General features: G+C 44.3%; 1 protein-coding gene across 1 annotated transcript; it reads right to left on the bottom strand.

Annotated features, from left to right (window-relative positions):
- Nucleotides 1-11,040: 11,040 nt before the first annotated feature.
- Nucleotides 11,041-18,156, bottom strand: ccdc3b (coiled-coil domain containing 3b). The gene is made up of 3 exons (XM_068599050.1): nt 17,567-18,156; nt 11,946-12,120; nt 11,041-11,389 (listed from the first exon to the last, which is right to left on the bottom strand). The coding sequence occupies exons 1-3, from the start codon at nt 17,935-17,937 to the stop codon at nt 11,108-11,110; spliced, it is 828 nt and encodes a 275-aa protein (XP_068455151.1). The 5' UTR covers nt 17,938-18,156; the 3' UTR covers nt 11,041-11,107.
- Between the last annotated feature and the right edge of the window lie 3,466 nt (nt 18,157-21,622).

The following is a 21,622-nucleotide window of genomic DNA, read 5'->3' as shown; positions in this document are numbered from 1 at the left end:
TTTCCTCTGCTTCCTCTTCTGCTTCCTCTTCTGTTTCCTCTGCTTCCTCTTTTGTTTCCTCTGCTTCCCCTTCTGTTCCTCTGCTTCCTCTTCTGTTTCCTCTTCTGTTACCTCTGCTTTCTCTTCTGTTTCCTCTGTTTCCTCTTCTGTTTCCTCTGCTTTCTCTTCTGTTTCCTCTGCTTCCTCTTTTGTTTCCTCTGCTTCCTCTTCTGCTTCCCCTGCTTCCTCTTCTGTTTCGTCTTTTGTTTCCTCTGCTTCCTCTTCTGTTTCCTCTGCTTCCTCTTCTGTTTCCTCTGCTTCCTCTTCTGTTTCCTCTGCTTCCCCTTCTGTTTCCTCTGTTTCCTCTTTTGTTTCCTCTGCTTCCTCTTCTGTTTCCTCTGCTTCCTCTTTTGTTTCCTCTTCTGCTTCCTCTTCTGTTTCCCCTTTTGTTTCCTCTGCTTCCTCTTTTGTTTCCTCTGCTTCCTCTTTTGTTTACATATACATATGTATATGTATATATATATATATATATATATATATATATATATATGTATATATATATGTATATATATATATGTATATATATGTATATGCATATATATATATATGCATATATATACGCATATATATATATATATATGTATATATATACGTATATATATATATATATATATATATATATATATATATACGTATATATACGTATATATATATGTATATATACGTATATATATATATATATATATATATATATATATATATATATATATATATATATATGTATATATGTATGTATGTATATGTGTGTGTATGTATGTGAGTTTATATTTAAGTGCCTTTTCTAAGCTAAGCTAGCTGTGGCTAAACTGTGTAAGCTAAGCTAGCTGTGGCTAGCTCCTACCTTAAACCTGCTTAATTTGTGCACATTTGTTGTTTTATTTAGAAAATATATATATTTATATGGCATCATAAACATTTAGTGTTATCAAATAAATCAGACCAAATCCAGTTTTCTGTAGGCAGAATAGTGTTGCGATGCCTTCAGGGACTCAATCCTTTGTCAGGAACTAGTAAAGTTACAACAAAAAGACAACAGCAGTGAGACTTTTCTTCTTGCTGAAAATCAGCAATTGTTGCTCTCATGAAATAGTTTGTGGCTTGCAAGGTTTTCCATGAATGTTAATTTCATAGTCTGCTATATGAGGCCCCTCTCATCGCCAAGGAATGCTGGGTAATTGAGGCTTGTGGTTTGGCTCTCTGGGTCGATGGGATGGAGACCAGAGAAGAGACACGAGGACAGAAACATGAACCAGAGAGCTGAACCTCACTCAGGAGACAGAAACATGAACCTCACTAGAGACAAAGACAGAAACATGAACCTCACTAGAGACAAAGACAGAAACATGAACCTCACTAGAGACAAAGACAGAAACATGAACCTCACTAGAGACAAAGACAGAAACATGAACCTCACTAGAGACACGAGGACAGAAACATGAACCTCACTAGAGACAAAGACAGAAACATGAACCTCACTAGAGACACGAGGACAGAAACATGAACCTCACTAGAGACACAAAGACAGAAACATGAACCTCACTAGAGACAAAGACAGAAACATGAACCTCACTAGAGACACGAGGACAGAAACATGAACCTCACTAGAGACAAAGACAGAAACATGAACCTCACTAGAGACATGAGGACAGAAACATGAACCTCACTAGAGACAAAGACAGAAACATGAACCTCACTAGAGACAAAGACAGAAACATGAACCTCACTAGAGACAAAGACAGAAACATGAACCTCACTAGAGACAAAGACAGAAATATGAACCTCACTAGAGACACGAGGACAGAAACATGAACCTCACTAGAGACAAAGACAGAAACATGAACCTCACTAGAGACATGAGGACAGAAACATGAACCTCACTAGAGACAAAGACAGAAACATGAACCTCACTAGAGACAAAGACAGAAACATGAACCTCACTAGAGACAAAGACAGAAACATGAACCTCACTAGAGACAAAGACAGAAACATGAACCTCACTAGAGACAAAGACAGAAACATGAACCTCACTAGAGACAAAGACAGAAACATGAACCTCACTAGAGACAAAGACAGAAATATGAACCTCACTAGAGACACGAGGACAGAAACATGACCCAGAGCTTCTTTCTCCAGTCAGAGGTTGTTTCAGTAAATATGTGATGAATCTTTACGAGCAGAAAACTCATTGAAACAATAAAACTGTTGATTAATCCAAACCCAATAACGTGTTCTTTGCTCCATGACTTACGTCAACAATAGAAACCAATAAACAAACAAAAATCCCTTGTTTATTTCACGTGACATCATCAGTTTTCATTCTAAACTACAAAGTCTGTTGTAAATGAAGTTGATTATTCAAGGAGCTAATAATGCTAATGTGAACGTAAGCTAATACTCAAACTGGCTGCAAGTTGTTTGTGAAGATTGAGAGTGAACTAAATACTGAAGAGTCATATTTCCTCTCAGCTGGCCGCTGACATCGTCTGCTCGTCTCTCATTGGCCAGAGCCTCAGCCTCCTGGACAAATGTTTTCTTTGGACCGAAACACAGAGAAACAGACACAAATCATTACTGTAAAGAGTTTCCAGCTCCGGTTCTGCTGGGCCCTTTGGCCTCACTGCTGTTGAGTAGGAGCAGGCGGTTGTTGGTTTGAGTCCCTGAGGGGCTGGAGCACAGACTGAAGGCACTGACATCATCAACTCTCTTCAAGTCTTTCAAAGTTTGTTCAAATCCACATAGATGTTCATGGATCTCTCCACAGCCTCAGCGGTCAGACGGACGCTCGCTGCCAGCACGAGGGAAGCCGCTCGCTTTCCACTTCGGGACGTTCAGCCTGCAACGAAGGGTCAAACGGGGCCAGAAACTTCCTCCGTCTTCTTTGCAATAGTCATGCCTGTGATGCTGGCATGTGCTAGGAGTTACCCTGGCTCCGCCCACCAGACGAGAAGAAGAGGAAACACACCGTCAGGGGGAAACCATGAGAGGAAAGAAGAGGCTCGTTTCCACACCTCTGACATCCAGAATGAGGACGTTTCCAGCGGGACAAAGGATCAAAGGATGCAGAGGGGGATTCTGGGTCATCTGGTTGGAGGTCAACAGAGAGCGAGTCCATGTGAGCGACTGCAGCGCCACAGAGTCTTCTTCTTCTTTACACACTAAAAGCTTGAGTGTTAAATGATTTGGTCCCAAAACCCAACAGCTGGTGCTCCAGGTCTGTTCACACACAACACACAACATAACACACACACACAAAACACACGCAACAGACACCCATCACACACACACATAGTACCATATTACCCCACTAGAGAGACCATAGTACCATATTACCCCACTAGAGAGATCATAGTACCATATTACCCCACTAGAGAGATCATAGTACCATATTACCCCACTAGAGAGATCATAGTACCATATTACCCCACTAGAGAGATCATAGTACCATGTTACCCCACTAGAGAGATCATAGTACCATATTACCCCACTAGAGAGATCATAGTACCATATTACCCCACTAGAGAGATCATAGTACCATATTACCCCACTAGAGAGATCATAGTACCATGTTACCCCACTAGAGAGATCATAGTACCATATTACCCCACTAGAGAGATCATAGTACCATATTACCCCACTAGAGAGATCATAGTACTATATTACCCCACTAGAGAGTTGTGTTCATTGAATGCAGGGTTACTTGTGGTTCCCAGAGTCTTAAAAAGTAGGATGGGAGTCAGAACTTTCAGTCATCAAGCTCCTCTTCTGTGGAATAAGCTTCCACTTTCAGTCCGGGGGGTAGATACGGTCACCTCATTTAAGAGTAGACTTAAGACTTTCCTCTTCAACGGAGCTTATAGTTAGAGCTGGTTCAGGTCTATAGTTAGAGCTGGTTCAGGTCTATAGTTAGAGCTGGTTCAGGTCTATAGTTAGAGCTGGTTCAGGTCTATAGTTAGAGCTGGTTCAGGTCTATAGTTAGAGCTGGTTCAGGTCTATAGTTAGAACTGGTTCAGGTCTATAGTTAGGACTGGTTCAGGTCTATAGTTAGATCTGTGTGGGCGTGGCCTTCCTGGGCGCGGCCTTCTTGGGCGTGGCCTTCTTGGGCGTGGCCTTCCTGGGCATGGCCTTCCTGGGTGTGGCCTTCTTGGGTGTGGCCTTCCTGGGCGTGGCCTTCCTGGGCGTGGCCTTCTTGGGCGTGGCCTCCCTGGGCGTGGCCTTCTTGGGCGTGGCCTTCCTGGGCGTGGTCTTCTTGGGCGTGGCCTTCTTGGGCGTGGCCTTCTTGGGCGTGGCCTTCCTGGGCGTGGCCTTCTTGGGCATGGCCTTCTTGGGCGTGGCCCTCTTGGGCGTGGCCTTCCTGGGCGTGGCCTTCTTGGGCGTGGCCTTCCTGGGCGTGGCCTTCTTGGGCGTGGCCTTCCTGGGCGTGGCCTTCTTGGGCGTGGCCTTCCCTTCCTGCTGCCAATTTACAATTGAAAGATACAGTTAAAAGATGTCGCCGTGCCAACGGCTGCCTGTCGCAGTAGCTTCCCACATGTTTACTTTTTTATTGTCTCTTTTCCACTTTTTCCTCTCTCTTTTTTTTCTTTCACGTTTTGGTTTTAACTCTGTTTCATGATGAACAGCAACTACACTTGAGACCACTACGGACAATGACTGGGACAAACCACAACTTTTGCCTGCAGACAGACCTGTGATCTACGGAGAAGGGCTCGGGGCTGCAGGTCGGGTGTCAAGAGGAGGGCAAAAACCAGGAACTACAAACCTCCGGTACCGGCAGTAATAACGGGGAACGTGAGGCCCTTGGCCAATAAGACCGATGAGTTCAGCGCGCTGGTGTTGACTGTGAGGATCTTCCGTGAGTGCAGCCTCTTGTGTTTTACGGAGACATGGCTGCACTGGATTTCCTGGACCACAGCGCGTCTGTGCCCGGCTTCAGGACGGCTCGAGCAGACAGAGACATCAACAGCATGACGGACTGTATCCCCGAATACATCAAGTTCTGTGAACACGCCACCATCCCATCCCGAACTGTGCGCTGCTTCCCCAACAACAAGCCCTGGATCACCAAGGACCTGAAGGCTCTTCTTGACAAGAAGAAAGCTGCTTTCAGGTCTGGAGACAGGGATGAGCTCAGGAGAGTCCAACGCAACCTGAAGGTGAAGCTCAAGGAGGGCAAGGACTCCTACAGGAGGAAGCTGGAGGCCAAACTCCAGAATAACAACACGAGGGAGGTGTGGACTGGGATGAAGCAAATCACCGGCTTCAAAGTTGGAGGGAGACAGCCAGGAGGCTCCCTGGAGAGGGCCAACGAGCTGAACTGTTTCTTCAACAGGTTCAGTTCACAGCCCTCCTCCGTCTCCCCAATTCAACACACCTCCCAAACACCTCTCTCTCTGCCCCCCTGCTGAGCTGCACAATCACTGAGCCCTCACCATCAATGGGCTCTTCCACCTCCCCCCCCCCTTCTCTCTCTGTGACGACTGACCAGGTGAGAAGACAGCTGAGGAAACTCCAACAGCGCAAGGCGAAAGGTCCTGATGGCATCAACCCCAGGGTCCTAAAGACCTGCGCCACCCAGCTGTCTGGTGTCCTGCAGCACCTCTTCAACCTGACAGGCAGGAGGAAGTCCCGGTGCTGTGGAAGACGTCGTGCCTGGTCCCTGTCCCAAAGAAGTCGATGCCATCTGGCCTCAAGGACTACCGACCAGTTGCCCTCACTTCCCACGTGATGAAGGTACTGGAGAGACTGGTCTTGGCCCACCTCAGGCCGCAGGTGAAATCGTCGCTGGACCCTCTGCAATTTGCTTACCAGCCTCATGTGGGAGTGGATGACGCCATCATCTACCTGCTGCAACGAGCTCAGTCACACCTGGATGGAACTGGTGTCTCTGTGAGAGTCACTTTCTTTAACTTCTCCAGTGCATTTAACACTTAACACCATCCAACCATTGCTACTGAGTGAGAATCTGCCGGGGGTGGGGGTAGACTAGTCTACCATCTCCTGGATCACTGACTACCTCACAGGTAGACTAGTCCACCATCTCCTGGATCACTGACTACCTCACAGCAGACCAGTCCACCATCTCCTGGATCACTGACTACCTCATAGCAGACCAGTCCACCATCTCCTGGATCACTGACTACCTCACAGGCAGACCAGTCCACCATCTCCTGGATCACTGACTACCTCACAGGCAGACCAGTCCACCATCTCCTGGATCACTGACTACCTCACAGCAGACCAGTCCACCATCTCCTGGATCACTGACTACCTCACAGGCAGACCAGTCCACCATCTCCTGGATCACTGACTACCTCACAGGCAGACCAGTCCACCATCTCCTGGATCACTGACTACCTCACAGGCAGACCACAGTTTGTCAGAATGGGCCGTGTGTCATCTGAAACGGTGGTCAGTGATGTTGGAGCCCCACATTGAACTGTTCTGTCTCCCTTCCTGTTCACCCTGTACACCAATGACTTCCAGTACAACACGGGGTCATCTGCAGAAGTACATTGATGACTCTGCAGTGGTCGGGTGTACTAGGGATGGATGGGAGGAGGAGTACAGGGCAGTGGTGATGACTTTGTGGAGTGGGCCGGTGAGAATCACCTGCTTCTGAACGTGAGCAAGACCAGAGAGATGGTGGTGGACTTCAGGAGGAAGACAACAGCTCATAGACCTCTGAGCGTCCTGGGAGTGGACGTGGACATGGTGGAGGAGTACAAGTACCTGGGTGTCTCCATCGGCAGCCGACTGAACTGGAAGGCCAACATCAACGCCGTCTACAAGAAGGGGATGAGTCGACTCTTTTTCCTGAGGAAGCTTCGATCCTTCAAGGTGTGCAGCAAGATGCTGGAGTTGTTCTATCAGTCGGTTGTGGCCAGCGTCTTCTACTTCTCCATTGTCTGCTGGGGGAGCAGCATTGGAGCCGGTGACACCAACAGACTTAACAAGCTGGTTAAGAAAGCCGGCTCCATCATCGGCTGCAAGCAGGAGCATCTGGAACAGGTGGTGGAGAGGAGGACACAGAAGAAACTATTGTCCATATTGGACAAAAGTGTCTCAGTTAACTTCTCTGTTGTCCCTATCAGCCAATACTGCACTGCCTGGTCTCCAGCCCTCTCCAGCTCCGCCCCCAGTAGTGCCCACTCCGTTTCGAGAGTCCTATGTTCCGGACCCTGAACCCTTCTCTGGAGACCTGGGTAGGTGCCGAGGTTTAATTCTTCAGTGTTCTCTGGTTTTTAGCTAGCAGCCGTTGACCTTCACCTTCCTATGAAGACTTCATTTGCACTTCCTTTCTTCTCTTTCTTCTCTCCTTCTGGATAAATTATTGTCTTTTCGATGCACATAACTAACTCTACTTCTTTCCGTGAGCGTCTGTGCTTCCTCGCTTCAGGTTTCCATGGATCGTGTCTGTCTGTAACCGGTCCTGCCTGCTATGATGGACCGTGGCTGTCTGGAGCTGTAACTCTGTTATTTCTCATTCTGGTCACATGACATCTGTTGCTTCTGTCCATCCTGGAGAGGATCCTGTTGCTCAATGAAGCTTCTTCCTGTTTTTCCTGTTAAAGGGTTTTACTATCTTTCTTTGAGGAGTTGATCCTGATCCGATGTCCTGGGACAGGATGTCATGAGTGCAGATTGTAAAGCTCTGAGGATCATTTGTAATTGTGATTTTGGGCTAAACGAAATCAACTGAATTGATTCGCTGTCCAGCCTATTAAGGTACGACTTCAGGCCTGTCGATGGAATGAAGCTCAATACGACTTCTTTCATCACCTGGTTGTCCAAAAAGACTTTTCTTCTTGTGGAACATATTTTTCTTGATCTGCTTCACACATAATAATAATAATAATAATAATAATAATAATAATAATAATAATAATAATAATAATAATAATAATGGGGTTGTTGTTTTTCTGTCCACCAAGAATCTGTAACTGTACCTCAAATCACCTCCCTATAGAACGCTGCTCCACCAGCTGATGACTCTTCATCACCATCAGCTTAGACTCTTCATGAAGCAAATGATCCGATTGGTCGTACTGACCGTCCCCACATCAGAGACGCCTCTGAGTTAGCAACATGGATCAGCAGGAGCCTCAACAACAGCTCACACTCAAAACTATGCAAATACTTTGCCTGCGGTCCAGAATGAAACCACAGAACTGACTTTAGTTTCACTCAAAGCTGTAAACATTCAGGATGGAAAATAACGGAACCCAACACGGCAGAGAGTAACCATTAGCTATAAAACAGCTTGAAGCGCTAACAACAAACACATGAAGGCACATTCCTCCCCTTGTTTGTGCACTTGGTCAGGACCCGGACGGAGAAAGAATAACTACAAGAGGAGGAAGGAAAGGAATAACTACAAGAGGAGGAAGGAAAGGAATAACTACAAGAGGAGGAAGGGAAGGAATAACTACAAGAGGAGGAAGGGAAGGAATAACTACAAGAGGAGGGAGGAAAGGAATAACTACAAGAGGAGGGAGGAAAGGAATAACTACAAGAGGAGGAAGGGAAGGAGGAGAGGAGGGAGGAAAGGAATAACTACAAGAGGAGGAAGGGAAGGAATAACTACAAGAGGAGGGAGGAAAGGAATAACTACAAGAGGAGGGAGGAAAGGAATAACTACAAGAGGAGGAAGGGAAGGAATAACTACAAGAGGAGGGAGGAAAGGAATAACTACAAGAGGAGGAAGGGAAGGAATAACTACAAGAGGAGGAAGGGAAGGAATAACTACAAGAGGAGGAAGGGAAGGAATAACTACAAGAGGAGGAAGGGAAGGAATAACTACAAGAGGAGGAAGGAAAGGAATAACTACAAGAGGAGGAAGGGAAGGAATAACTACAAGAGGAGGAAGGAAAGGAATCTCTGGAGAACCATGGTTCCTTCACGCAGGCTAATAAGTGAAACACTCTAGTATAACTGTTTGAGGAACATGAAGAGATGTACTGCCTGAAGCCATCGATGCTCTGTGATCATCACTTGAGCAGAGAAGACGAGCTGTGAGGACGAGAGTCCACGACATCGCATGAGTCTTCTCCTGCCATGCGAAGCCGCTCATCCCCTCAGGTTCCTACAACACCATGAAGACGTTGGGTTCAGCCCGTCTGTGTCTCTGGTTCTACGGTTCCTACAACACCATGAAGACGTTGGGTTCAGCCCGTCTGTGTCTCTGGTTCTACGGTTCCTACAACACCATGAAGACGTTGGGTTCAGCCCGTCTGTGTCTCTGGTTCTACGGTTCCTACAACACCATGAAGACGTTGGGTTCAGCCCGTCTGTGTCTCTGGTTCTACGGTTCCTACAACACCATGAAGACGTTGGGTTCAGCCCGTCTGTGTCTCTGGTTCTACGGTTCCTACGACACCATGAAGACGTTGGGTTCAGCCCGTCTGTGTCTCTGGTTCTACGGTTCCTACAACACCATGAAGACGTTGGGTTCAGCCCGTCTGTGTCTCTGGTTCTACGGTTCCTACAACACCATGAAGACGTTGGGTTCAGCCCGTCTGTGTCTCTGGTTCTACGGTTCCTACAACACCATGAAGACGTTGGGTTCAGCCCGTCTGTGTCTCTGGTTCTACGGTTCCTACGACACCATGAAGACGTTGGGTTCAGACAATCCATCTTCAGGTTGATGTTGCTGTTCAAAGTGCAGCAGACTCGTTAGCGGCGATCACAGACACACATCCCATAAAGCGTTGATCGATCTGAACGAGGGAAACGTTACCATCGAGTTAAGAAACTTTTACTTGAATTCATTTTGTTTTCTGGTGTGAAATGTTTGGGATGAATTAAAGATTGAAGTGTGAACCGTCACGAGAGCAGCGAAGGCCTTTCTGCATCTGTCATGCTTTCATTTATGAGTTAGCTTCATCGAGTGAGATATGATATAGTTATGACGACTCACGTGTCGCATCAGAGCAGTGAATGTCTTCCATAAACACGTTTCTGTTATGAAGGCATGAGAAGTTGAATACAACTCATTTATTTATAATACAAATAAAACCGTATGAAGTTTAAAAAAAGCGACGATAAAATAAAAGCAAATAGATGAAATATAACAAAATGCTTTCTGACACAGAAAACGCCATCCGGTCAGCGCGAGACGTCCTGAATGCTCAACACTCTGCTCATAACCAGCACATATTAATAAACAATAAGCTGGTGACGAAGAATCATAGCTTTTGGGTATAAGCACATAAGTAAAGGAAGAAAAGAATGATTTCACGTAAAGTCATTCAAGGTCAGAGCATGATGAGGGACACGAGAAGAATGTCACGACAATAAAGTATTCATGAAGTAACATATTCATGCATTATGTGTCCAGCACAGAAAGAAACATCCACATATTGTTCAACAGTGCATCTGAGACTCAGAAATGAATTCTCTAAAAAAGACAAAGTAGAAGTTATTCAGAGGAAAGCATCCCAGTGGAAATATGAAGCTTCCCTTCGGTCCACTGGCAGCTCATGGGCCCTGAAGCAGAGCTGCAGAGCTGCAGGGCTGCAGAGCTGCAGGGCTGCAGGGCTGCAGAGCTGCAGGGCTGCAGGGCTGCAGGGCTGCAGAGCTGCAGGGTTCTCTTCATGTTGCAGCTCATGGACCCTGAAGCAGAGCTGCAGGGCTGCAGGGCTGCAGAGCTGCAGAGCTGCAGGGCTGCAGGGCTGCAGAGCTGCAGAGCTGCAGGGCTGCAGGGCTGCAGAGCTGCAGGGTTCTCTTCATGTTGCAGCTCATGGACCCTGAAGCAGAGCTGCAGGGCTGCAGGGCTGCAGAGCTGCAGAGCTGCAGGGCTGCAGAGCTGCAGGGCTGCAGGGCTGCAGAGCTGCAGAGCTGCAGGGCTGCAGGGCTGCAGAGCTGCAGGGTTCTCTTCATGTTGCAGCTCATGGACCCTGAAGCAGAGCTGCAGGGCTGCAGGGCTGCAGAGCTGCAGGGTTCTCTTCATGTTGCAGCTCATGGACCCTGAAGCAGAGCTGCAGGGCTGCAGGGCTGCAGAGCTGCAGGGCTGCAGGGTTCTCTTCATGTTGCAGCTCATGGACCCTGAAGCAGCGCTGCAGAGCTCTGAAGTTCAGTGCTTCAGCGTCCTGGAGAGGAGCTTCTCCAGGCGCTGGCTCCTCTGGTCCAGGGTGTCCTGGTCGGGGTGCGTTCGCTGCGTTCGGGGCGTCTTGGACTCGTAGAGCTTCTGCTGCTTGGGGGTCTCTCGCTGCGCCTGGCGGAGCAGACGCTTCATGCTCTTCACCTTCTCCCTCAGGTGGTCGTTGGCTTTCTCCAAGGACCGCACCTTCTGGGACAGAGTCCAGACCTTCTCCTCTTCCTCAAACAGAGCCTTCTGCACCGCGGAGCACAGCAGCTGGAAGGTCGGAGAGGGGAGGGGCTTTAATTCATATGAACGCTCTGAACACTGAACTGTCACATGATGGATCCATTACTGAGGTTATTATGTACGATGAAACATTCAACAGATTCATAACTCACGCTGCCTTTTGAATAACTACAGTAATGACATTTATGATGCAGCAGCGGACAGACCTCTTAGTTTCCTCAGATAACTCACGAGGGAACTCGTCTGGCTCTTTCTGTGGGCCGACACACACACTCATGTTCCATTGTTGGTGTTGGAGAGAGTCAAAGAAAGTGAAACAACATGTCTGCTGCTTGTAGCCGAGAAACAAAGACAAGAGAAGAGCAAAGGAGCTGAAGGATGAAGGATGAAGTCTGGAATCATCTCTTCCTCGCTGTGGGCTAGTTGATGGAAACACAGTAAGTGTTACCATCCTGTAATGTATACACACACACACACATACATATATATATATATATATATATATATATATATATATATATATATATATATATATATATATATATATATATATATAGATGATTGGAAGCAGAAGACCACCCACCCGGCTGTCCTCCTGGGCCTCCCACTCGGGGCTGTAGCTGTGGATCTGCGTTCCCGCCGTGCAGTTGGAGAACTGGAACAGGCTGGCAAACGTTCGGTGGTTCTCCGCCGTGTCGGGGAAGATGGGGTCCTGGAAGTTCACTCCATGAGGGATGATGTTGTAGTCCTCATCCATCCTGCACAGAGCAACAGGAGGATAGGGTTCATGGAGCAACATGTGGAAAACAGCTGTGCAGGTCTAAAAACACAAGTTGTGAGCACCAACAACTTGTAACACTTCATCTTCATCATCTTCATGTCACCAGGATTTCAAATTGAAGCAGACTTTTACCTCTTCATCCTATACGGTTGACAGACATGTGACACATGTCAATAACAGAAAAAGAGAAAAGTGAACCACATCCAGAATTGTTTGCGGCTCCTGGTTTATTTCCATGAAGCCTGAAGCGTCATGTGGAAGAAGAACAAGCCACAAGGATTTACTGCTTGTTCCACATCGTCTGCTCAACATGGAGGCAGAGAGGAAGTCCTGAAGCAGAGCGCCACACATCTGGATCGCATCTCAGACCCTCAGAGGCGTGTGTGTGTGTGTGTGTGTGTGTGTGTGTGTTTGAGTGTGAGTGTGTGTGTGTGTTTGAGTGTGTATGTGAGTGTGTGTGTGTGTGTATGCGAGTGTGTGTGTGTTTGAGTGTGTATGTGAGTGTGTGTGTGTGTGTGTTTGAGTGTGTATGTGAGTGTGTGTGTGTGTGTGTATAGATGTGTGTATGTGAGTGTGTGTGTGTGTGTGTGTGTGTGTGTGTGTATAGATGTGTGTAGGTGTGTGTGTGTGTGTGTGTGTGTGTATGTGAGTGTGTATGTGAGTGTGTGTGTGTGTGTGTGTGTGTTTGAGTGTGTATGTGAGTGTGTGTGTGTGTGTGTGTGTGTGTGTGTGTGTGTGTGTGTGTGTGTGTGTGTGTATAGATGTGTGTAGGTGTGTGTGTGTGTGTGTGTGTGTGTGTGTGTGTGTGTGTGTATGTATGTGAGTGTGTATGTGAGTGTGTGCGTGCGTTTGAGTGTGTATGTGAGTGTGTGTGTGTGTGTATGTGAGTGTGTGTTTGTGTGTGTGTGTTTGAGTGTGTGTTTGAGTGTGTGTGTGTGTAGGCGTGTAGGTGTGTGTGTGTGTGTGTGTGTGTGTGTGTGTGTGTTGCGAGAGCACACAGAAAGATGTTTTGCTTCTCCAAAGGAGGTCAAAGGTCAGGTGTCACAGGGACCAGGAGGTCAGAAGGAGTCGTGGATCCACTGAAAACATAACTAAACATCAAGATATCTTTTATAATACACAATGTGACATGCACAGCCCAACACGTTGGGGACAGTTTGTCTCCGTGGTCAGTCCTGAGAGCGCAGCCTCCGATGGATCGGCTTCCTGCTTTTACAACAGGAAACAGTTCACAGCGATGAGAACTTTGAGTTCTGGCTCATACTGCGTCTGGACCGCGCAGCGGCCGCAGCAACTCTTCATGAAAGGCGACACCATCTTCATCTTCATCTTCAGGTTGGCGTCTCAGTGAAGAGTGATTCCTCCCTGAAGCTTCAACACCAGTATTTACTTTTGTTATCAGACGCACAGGAGGAGCTTGATATTATTCCTCTGTACAGCAAAGAGTGAAGATGGCAACTTATGCCGTCGCAATCCTTCTAAAAGAATATATTGCTTAAAATAAAACCTGCAAGCGGATTAGCTTAGCTTAGCATAGAGACTGTAAACGGGGGGACGGCTAGCTCGCCTACCAGCAACTCTCGAGCTCACGAGTCCAAAAGCACGGATATGAGTTCACATTGTTTTACTTCCAGGTTCCTTCGTATAAAGTTCATGCATCTTTTGACGGCTTTCGGATGTGGTTAACACCAGTTCACCGTATTTAGTTTGTTCACCATATCAAATATGGCGGTCAGCCCTCTCATACATTTATGAGCTTTTTATTATGATTTATTTTTAAAGCCGTTGCTAATGGGCGGTTGAGTGAGAGAAAACACTAAGTTCACTTCCTCTTTGTGTCTTCTGTATTGTCCATGTTGGTTTATTGTTGGTGTATTGTTGGTTTATAGTCCATGTTGGTGTATTGTTGGTGTATTGTTATGTTTATACTCCATGTTGGTGTATTGTTGGTGTCTTGTTATGTTTATGTTCCATGTTGGTGTATTGTTGGTGTGTTGTTGGTTTATTGTTGGTTTATTGTCCATGTTGGTTTATTGTTGGTTTATTGTTGGTTTATAGTCCATGTTGGTGTATTGTTGGTGTATTGTTATGTTTATACTCCGTGTTGGTTTATTGTTGGTTTATTGTTGGTTTATAGTCCATGTTGGTGTATTGTTGGTGTATTGTTGGTTTATACTGCATGTTGGTGTATTGTTGGTGTATTGTTGGTTTATAGTCCATGTTGGTTTATTGTTGGTGTATTGTTGGTTTATTGTTGGTTTATTGTTGGTTTATAGTCCATGTTGGTTTATTGTTGGTGTATTGTTGGTTTATAGTCCATGTTGGTGTATTGTTCAGGTTGGTTTATTGTTGGCTTATTGTTGGTTTATTGTTAGTTTATAGTCCATGTTGGTTTATTGTTGGCTTATTGTTGGTTTATTGTTGGTTTATTGTTGGTTTATAGTCCATGTTGGTGTATTGTTGGTGTATTGTTATGTTTATACTCCGTGTTGGTTTATTGTTGGCTTATTGTTGGTTTATTGTTGATTTATTGTTCAGGTTGGTTTATTGTTGGCTTATTGTTGGTTTATTGTTCAGGTTGGCTTATTCCTAAAGCAAGAGAAGCCTGTTATGTCTCCTTTGTTGAATCCGAACAGAGACTGAAGTTGGACACAAACTTTATTTAATACCATCTCAACCCGTTCTGGTTTCTAAAGGTCGACGTGCTTGTGGACTGAAGTTTAGTGGAAAGGAAAAAGAGCATGAGGGCTTTTGGGGATCTGCTCTCTCTGTCATAGCCCTGGTAACCACTACAACACATCACTGTGTTTGTTTGCTGGAGCAATCATTGCTTCTTAATCTCTGCACTTAAACAAACTCTGTTGTGACTTTAGCTTCAGGAGGTTTCCGATGCTGGTCTGATTATGGAATAACATCCGGATAAAACCGCAACAGTGAAGCCTCCCTGGAGGTGCAAAAGCCAGTGATGTCATCTTAAACATATCTGTGTGTTCTGAACTATTTGTTTTTTATGCTTCATGTCTTGGTCAGGTCTCCCTCAAAAAACAAATTTTTGTTTATCCAATGAGAATCTTCTGGTCCAAAAAAAGGTTTGAATAAAAAATCTTCAGCATCATCAGAGTGCGTGTGTGATTGTGTTCACATGAAGACATAAAAACAGTCTTGAAGTCGACTTGCTGCAGACCCTCATGCTGAACATTAAGCTTCAGGAATGCAAACCTCTGAACATCAGCCCTTCATCTGTCGGGACGGCTTGTCAGCACACGCTCCCTCCATGGAGCAGCTCACCGTCCCAGCAGGACAAGAGCTGGACGAGTACCGCGTTAGCTTCAAGCTTTTGGGAAATGTCTGGCTCTGTAATTACTCTGGCTGGAATGCAACGTTTCCTGAGTAACAGTTTTGTTTCTGTCCAACACACTTAAGAGTTAACCTGCCACATGATTTTTGATCTGAGCAGAAGGTTTGGCAGGTTATTAAATATATTATTTACCTGAATTCAATATGGTATCACATGGACAGATGCTGAAGAGAACATGAGGATGGTTCAAATCCTCCACTGTTGAAGGCTTCCTTTGTGGCCGACGATTGATTGAGTCCTAAGTCCTTAAGTCCTTAAGTCCTTTTAAGTCCTAAGTCCTTCCACAACAGAGCTGCTGGTTTTTATTAGCGACAACAATACTTTAAGGTGATGTTATACTTGTAGACAATACTTTAAGGTGATGTTATACTTGTAGACAATACTTTAAGGTGATGTTATACTTGTAGACAATACTTTAAGGTGATGTTATACTTGTAGACAATACTTTAAGGTGATGTTATACTTGTAGACAATACTTTAAGGTGATGTTATACTTGTAGACAATACTTTAAGGTGATGTTATACTCACAGACAATACTTTAAGGTGATGTTATACTCACAGACAATACTTTAAGGTGATGTTATACTTGTAGACAATACTTTAAGGTGATGTTATACTTGTAGACAATACTTTAAGGTGATGTTACACTTGTAGACAATACTTTAAGGTGATGTTATACTTGTAGACAATACTTTAAGGTGATGTTATACTTGTAGACAATACTTTAAGGTGATGTTATACTCACAGACAATACTTTAAGGTGATGTTATACTTGTAGACAATACTTTAAGGTGATGTTATACTTGTAGACAATACTTTAAGGTGATGTTATACTTGTAGACAATACTTTAAGGTGATGTTATACTCACAGACAATACTTTAAGGTGATGTTATACTTGTAGACAATACTTTAAGGTGATGTTATACTCACAGACAATACTTTAAGGTGATGTTATACTTGTAGACAATACTTTAAGGTGATGTTATACTCACAGACAATACTTTAAGGTGATGTTATACTCACAGACAATACTTTAAGGTGATGTTATACTCACAGACAATACTTTAAGGTGATGTTATACTCACAGACAATACTTTAAGGTGATGTTATACTTGTAGACAATACTTTAAGGTAATGTTATACTTGTAGACAATACTTTAAGGTGATGTTATACTTGTAGACAATACTTTAAGGTGATGTTATACTCACAGACAATACTTTAAGGTGATGTTATACTTGTAGACAATACGTTAAGGTGATGTTATACTCACAGACAATACTTTAAGGTGATGTTATACTCACAGACAATACTTTAAGGTGATGTTATACTCACAGACAATACTTTAAGGTGATGTTATACTCACAGACAATACTTTAAGGTGATGTTATACTCACAGACAATACTTTAAGGTGATGTTATACTCACAGACAATACTTTAAGGTGATGTTATACTTGTAGACAATACTTTAAGGTGATGTTATACTTGTAGACAATACTTTAAGGTGATGGATGTTATACACAATTTGCTGTGACGTGAACATACACCCCCCCCCACCCCCCCTTCTTCCTCTCTACTTATTTTCAACTCTTCACTGTTAAATACCAGCAAACCAATCTTGTAATATGAATCCATCCTGACTGATTGGATGCACATTAAATCAACAGGACTGCTGTGTGCATTAATGTACATTTATTCACAAAATCATTTACTTTTGCTCGGGACAACTTAACATCACATCGTTTACGTTTATAGAGACTGAAATCTTGTAGTTTCCTTTCACGATCAGTCATTATGATGCTGAGTTCAAGTGAATTGAATGATCAAATCAATAAGAGCAGTAAGTCCTGCCAGCTGCTGAGTCTACGTCATCACAAAGCTGAAGCCTGATCTCATCTTTCCTCAGCAGAAAGATGGAAGAGCAAACATTGGAAAAGAGCAGGAGTCCTGTGTCTGTGGGCATCAGCTACATAACGCTCAGCCAGATTGTTCTTTTGTTGGGAATTCATCTTTAAAAATACACATGCCATATGCATAAAGCGCAGCAGGTCCCGTGGAGCTCACCTCAGAAAGAAGTAGTAGTTGTTGCTGCTGGTGACGCTGTAGGAGAAGCAGCTGAAGTAGCCCAGGCCCGTGACGTTGAACCTGGAGCCGGCCGGGACCTCCAGCGTGCTGCCCCAGGCCTGGTCGCACAGGAGCTCGACCTCAGCGGAGAACAGCAGCTCGGGCCCGGACGGCTGGACGGGCAGGTAGTTGTCGTACACGTTGTAGAACTCCTGGTGCAGCGCCAGCACCTTGGCGAACACGATGATCTGCGCCAGCTCCGCGCGGCACGCGTCCGTCTGCTGCCTCCAGTCCCGGGGCAGCTGGCACGCGCAGCTCCCATCAGGACCACCGGGCCCCGCAGCCAGGAGCAGCGCCAAGAGGAGCCACATGATCCCAGAGCCGCGCAGGGCTTCACTCCATGCGCGACTGTGTTCACGGGAAGCCAAGTTACACAAAGGTGACACAGAGAAGTCCAGCGGCTCACTGTGCGCTGTGTGGCGCGCGCTGCCTCCTCCAGCTGCTACCTGTGATGGAGCAGCCCACCAGCCCCCCCTGCAGTCCACGAGGAGTACAGCACTCTGTCAGTCATCAGCACGTCGCTGCATGAAACAACTAATCCTCCAGCTGCAGATCATTTGCCATTTAATGCAACAAACAACCGTTTTGAGGCTGTACATCCAGAATCGGTGGCGCCCTCTAGTGGCCATATGGCGAGCTGCTGGGAGATGCCCTTCCTTCTGGAGGCCTGGGTGTGTTCAATGTTCACTCTGGTAGAAGCAGCAGCTTGCAGGACAAAATGCCTGTCAGACACGACTGAGGGCTCACTGAAGCCCGCTGAAACTCATTGGCTCCACAGCGCCCCCTGCAGAGGAGCCCCAGCGTTGCATTTCACCTGGATGTGTGACATGTGGGAGCTTTACAACATGAGGGAGGCTTAAAGGCTTTTACCCAACGGGAAGTTTGCCATTTTGTATTTCATGAGGTTTGTGGATCATTTCAAGACGCCGTAATCTTTTCAGATGAAGTAAAGAAAATTAAAATCACTTTCAAGTGAACCGGATTGCTCCATCAGACAATAACTAATTAATAAAATATATCATATGAATTTATTTGAATGATAATAACAATCAAGTGAAACCTGTGAAATAACAATAAAAACAAGTTCAAATATTTGGCAATAAAGAGTTTAAATTCTAACCTTAATATTAAAGCAGGTGAACCCTCAAAGTGTGGATCCTACCGCCTTGATCCTATCTCCTTGATCAATACTCATGTGAACATAAGAGCGAATGTCTTTGCCAGAAGGTTGGAGAAACATTTAGATCAAAATGGGTTTATTAATACATACATACATGATGAACATTATATATATATATATATATATATATATATATATATATATATATATATATATATATATATATATATATATATATATATATATATATATATATATATATATATCGATACAGAAAAGGCCTTTGATCGGGTCGAGCATGAACACCTATTTGAATAGGCAACTACTTCCTTAAGGCTGATTTACACTCTGGTTTTACGCAGAGACGCGAGCACGCAGGACACGCATGGACCTCGCGTGGTCAAATCGGCCATTTTGCGTGCGTCACCCCAAATGTCTGACTATCCATCAAAGCAACGCGAGCCCACGAGGCTGTGATTGGTCCGCTAACCACGTCCTTTCTGAGTCCCTCATGTCCGGTTTCACAGCATAACACCTCTGTTTTTACACCTCTGCTGGTCTGGAGGATGAAAAACACACAGGAACTATAAACCAACACGAGTCTGTTGATCCCACTGCGTGGCAGCAGCAGCTGTAGTTGCAGGAGTATAATTCGAGCTTTAGTTGGATCAAACTCTGACATCATAACTCAAGTGCATCCGTGTTGACCAACTACTTGCTATAAAAAAGACTCTTTGTGAAAGGAGCCAGACCAGGATGTCTCTTACCTTCTCTTCTTTTTGTCCCAGCCATTGAAGCTCCAGCAATTACAGGCGATAGTGAGATAACTGGAATCACAATGAATGATGTTGAGAATAAAATAGGATTATTTAATGATGATGTAGTGCTCTTTCTGGCAGACTTGAAACAATATATTCCTTCATTATTAAGTTTAATAGAAAATAGTTATAAGGTTAATGCATTCAAGTCGACAATCCTATTCTTGAAAATATATGAGTGATTAACTCACCACTAAATACATCATTTAAGAACATTGTGGACAGCTTTACAAACCTGTGTTGAAGTCACGCCTACAATAGAAACCGTGGTGTCAACTATCTATGACCTGAGACTGAGTCAGTTGAATCCATTAATAGATGGAAATCTTTACCAATTTACATGAGTTGGCGTATTAATATTCTGAAGATGAATAGTGGGGTAATATGGTACTATGATCTCTCTAGTGGGGTAATATGGTACTATGATCTCTCTAGTGGGGTAATATGGTACTATGATCTCTCTAGTGGGGTAATATGGTACTATGATCTCTCTAGTGGGGTAATATAGTACTATGATCTCTCTAGTGGGGTAATATGGTACTATGATCTCTCTAGTGGGGTAATATGGTACTATGATCTCTCTAGTGGGGTAATATGGTACTATGATCTCTCTAGTGGGGTAATATGGTACTATGATCTCTCTAGTGGGGTAATATGGTACTATGATCTCTCTAGTGGGGTAATATGGTACTATGATCTCTCTAGTGGGGTAATATAGTACTATGATCTCTCTAGTGGGGTAATATAGTACTATGATCTCTCTAGTGGGGTAATATGGTACTATGATCTCTCTAGTGGGGTAATATAGTACTATGATCTCTCTAGTGGGGTAATATAGTACTATGATCTCTCTAGTGGGGTAATATAGTACTATGATCTCTCTAGTGGGGTAATATGGTACTATGATCTCTCTAGTGGGGTAATATAGTACTATGATCTCTCTAGTGGGGTAACATGGTACTATGATCTCTCTAGTGGGGTAATATAGTACTATGATCTCTCTAGTGGGGTAACATGGTACTATGATCTCTCTAGTGGGGTAATATAGTACTATGATCTCTCTAGTGGGGTAATATGGTACTATGATCTCTCTAGTGGGGTAATATAGTACTATGATCTCTCTAGTGGGGTAATATAGTACTATGATCTCTCTAGTGGGGTAACATGGTACTATGATCTCTCTAGTGGGGTAATATGGTACTATGATCTCTCGAGTGGGGTAATATAGTACTATGATCTCTCTAGTGGGGTAACATGGTACTATGATCTCTCTAGTGGGGTAATATGGTACTATGATCTCTCTAGTGGGGTAACATGGTACTATGATCTCTCTAGTGGGGTAACATGGTACTATGATCTCTCTAGTGGGGTAATATAGTACTATGATCTCTCTAGTGGGGTAATATAGTACTATGATCTCTCTAGTGGGGTAATATAGTACTATGATCTCTCTAGTGTGGTAATCCCTCTGTTTATGTTGTAGTAATACTATGAAACAGGTTATTTATGTTGTTAACAAACTGTAATTTTCATTCTTATGTTGTGTGGATAGGGTTAAACATTCAGAATCAAACTTGAAAGTTAATTGTGTGATTTATTTTTCATGTTTTGAATTAAGTTTTGCTTTGAAATGACGGAATTAAATCATGGAAAATATAGATTTTCCATGAAGCAATTTGTTAGTCAAACTTAATTAACTTGGGTTGGATCTAATTACTTAATTTGAGTTAATCCCACTAAACAGTCTGTAAACTGTGTAATTAGTTCAACCAATCCTCTGTTGATTTAGACCAGGCCTTAGTGCATAAGTTGAATCAACCTGATAAATTAACAGACCGACTGAGTAAATAAGGCTTAAAGAAAGCAGTTTAATCGTGTGGAAATACTTTCCAGGGTTTTATTAAGTTCTTTGAAAACTTATTTAGATACATCTTATTTTTATATTACAACCAAAGACTTGTTAGTTTTAGTTTGACGAACACAGCTTCATAATAGTTTACACACCTTGATTCAAACTCTCTGAAGTCTTTTTAAGGCACCTGTCACCTTCTCAGGCGT

Source organism: Clinocottus analis, unplaced genomic scaffold (genome assembly GCF_023055335.1).
Source record: "Clinocottus analis isolate CAN_PGR_092001 unplaced genomic scaffold, fCliAna1.0.p SCAF_42, whole genome shotgun sequence".
NCBI classification, from domain to species: Eukaryota; Metazoa; Chordata; class Actinopteri; order Perciformes; family Cottidae; genus Clinocottus; species Clinocottus analis.
The sequence above is the reverse complement of the archived record's forward strand: the minus strand, read 5'-3'. Positions and strand labels throughout refer to the sequence as shown.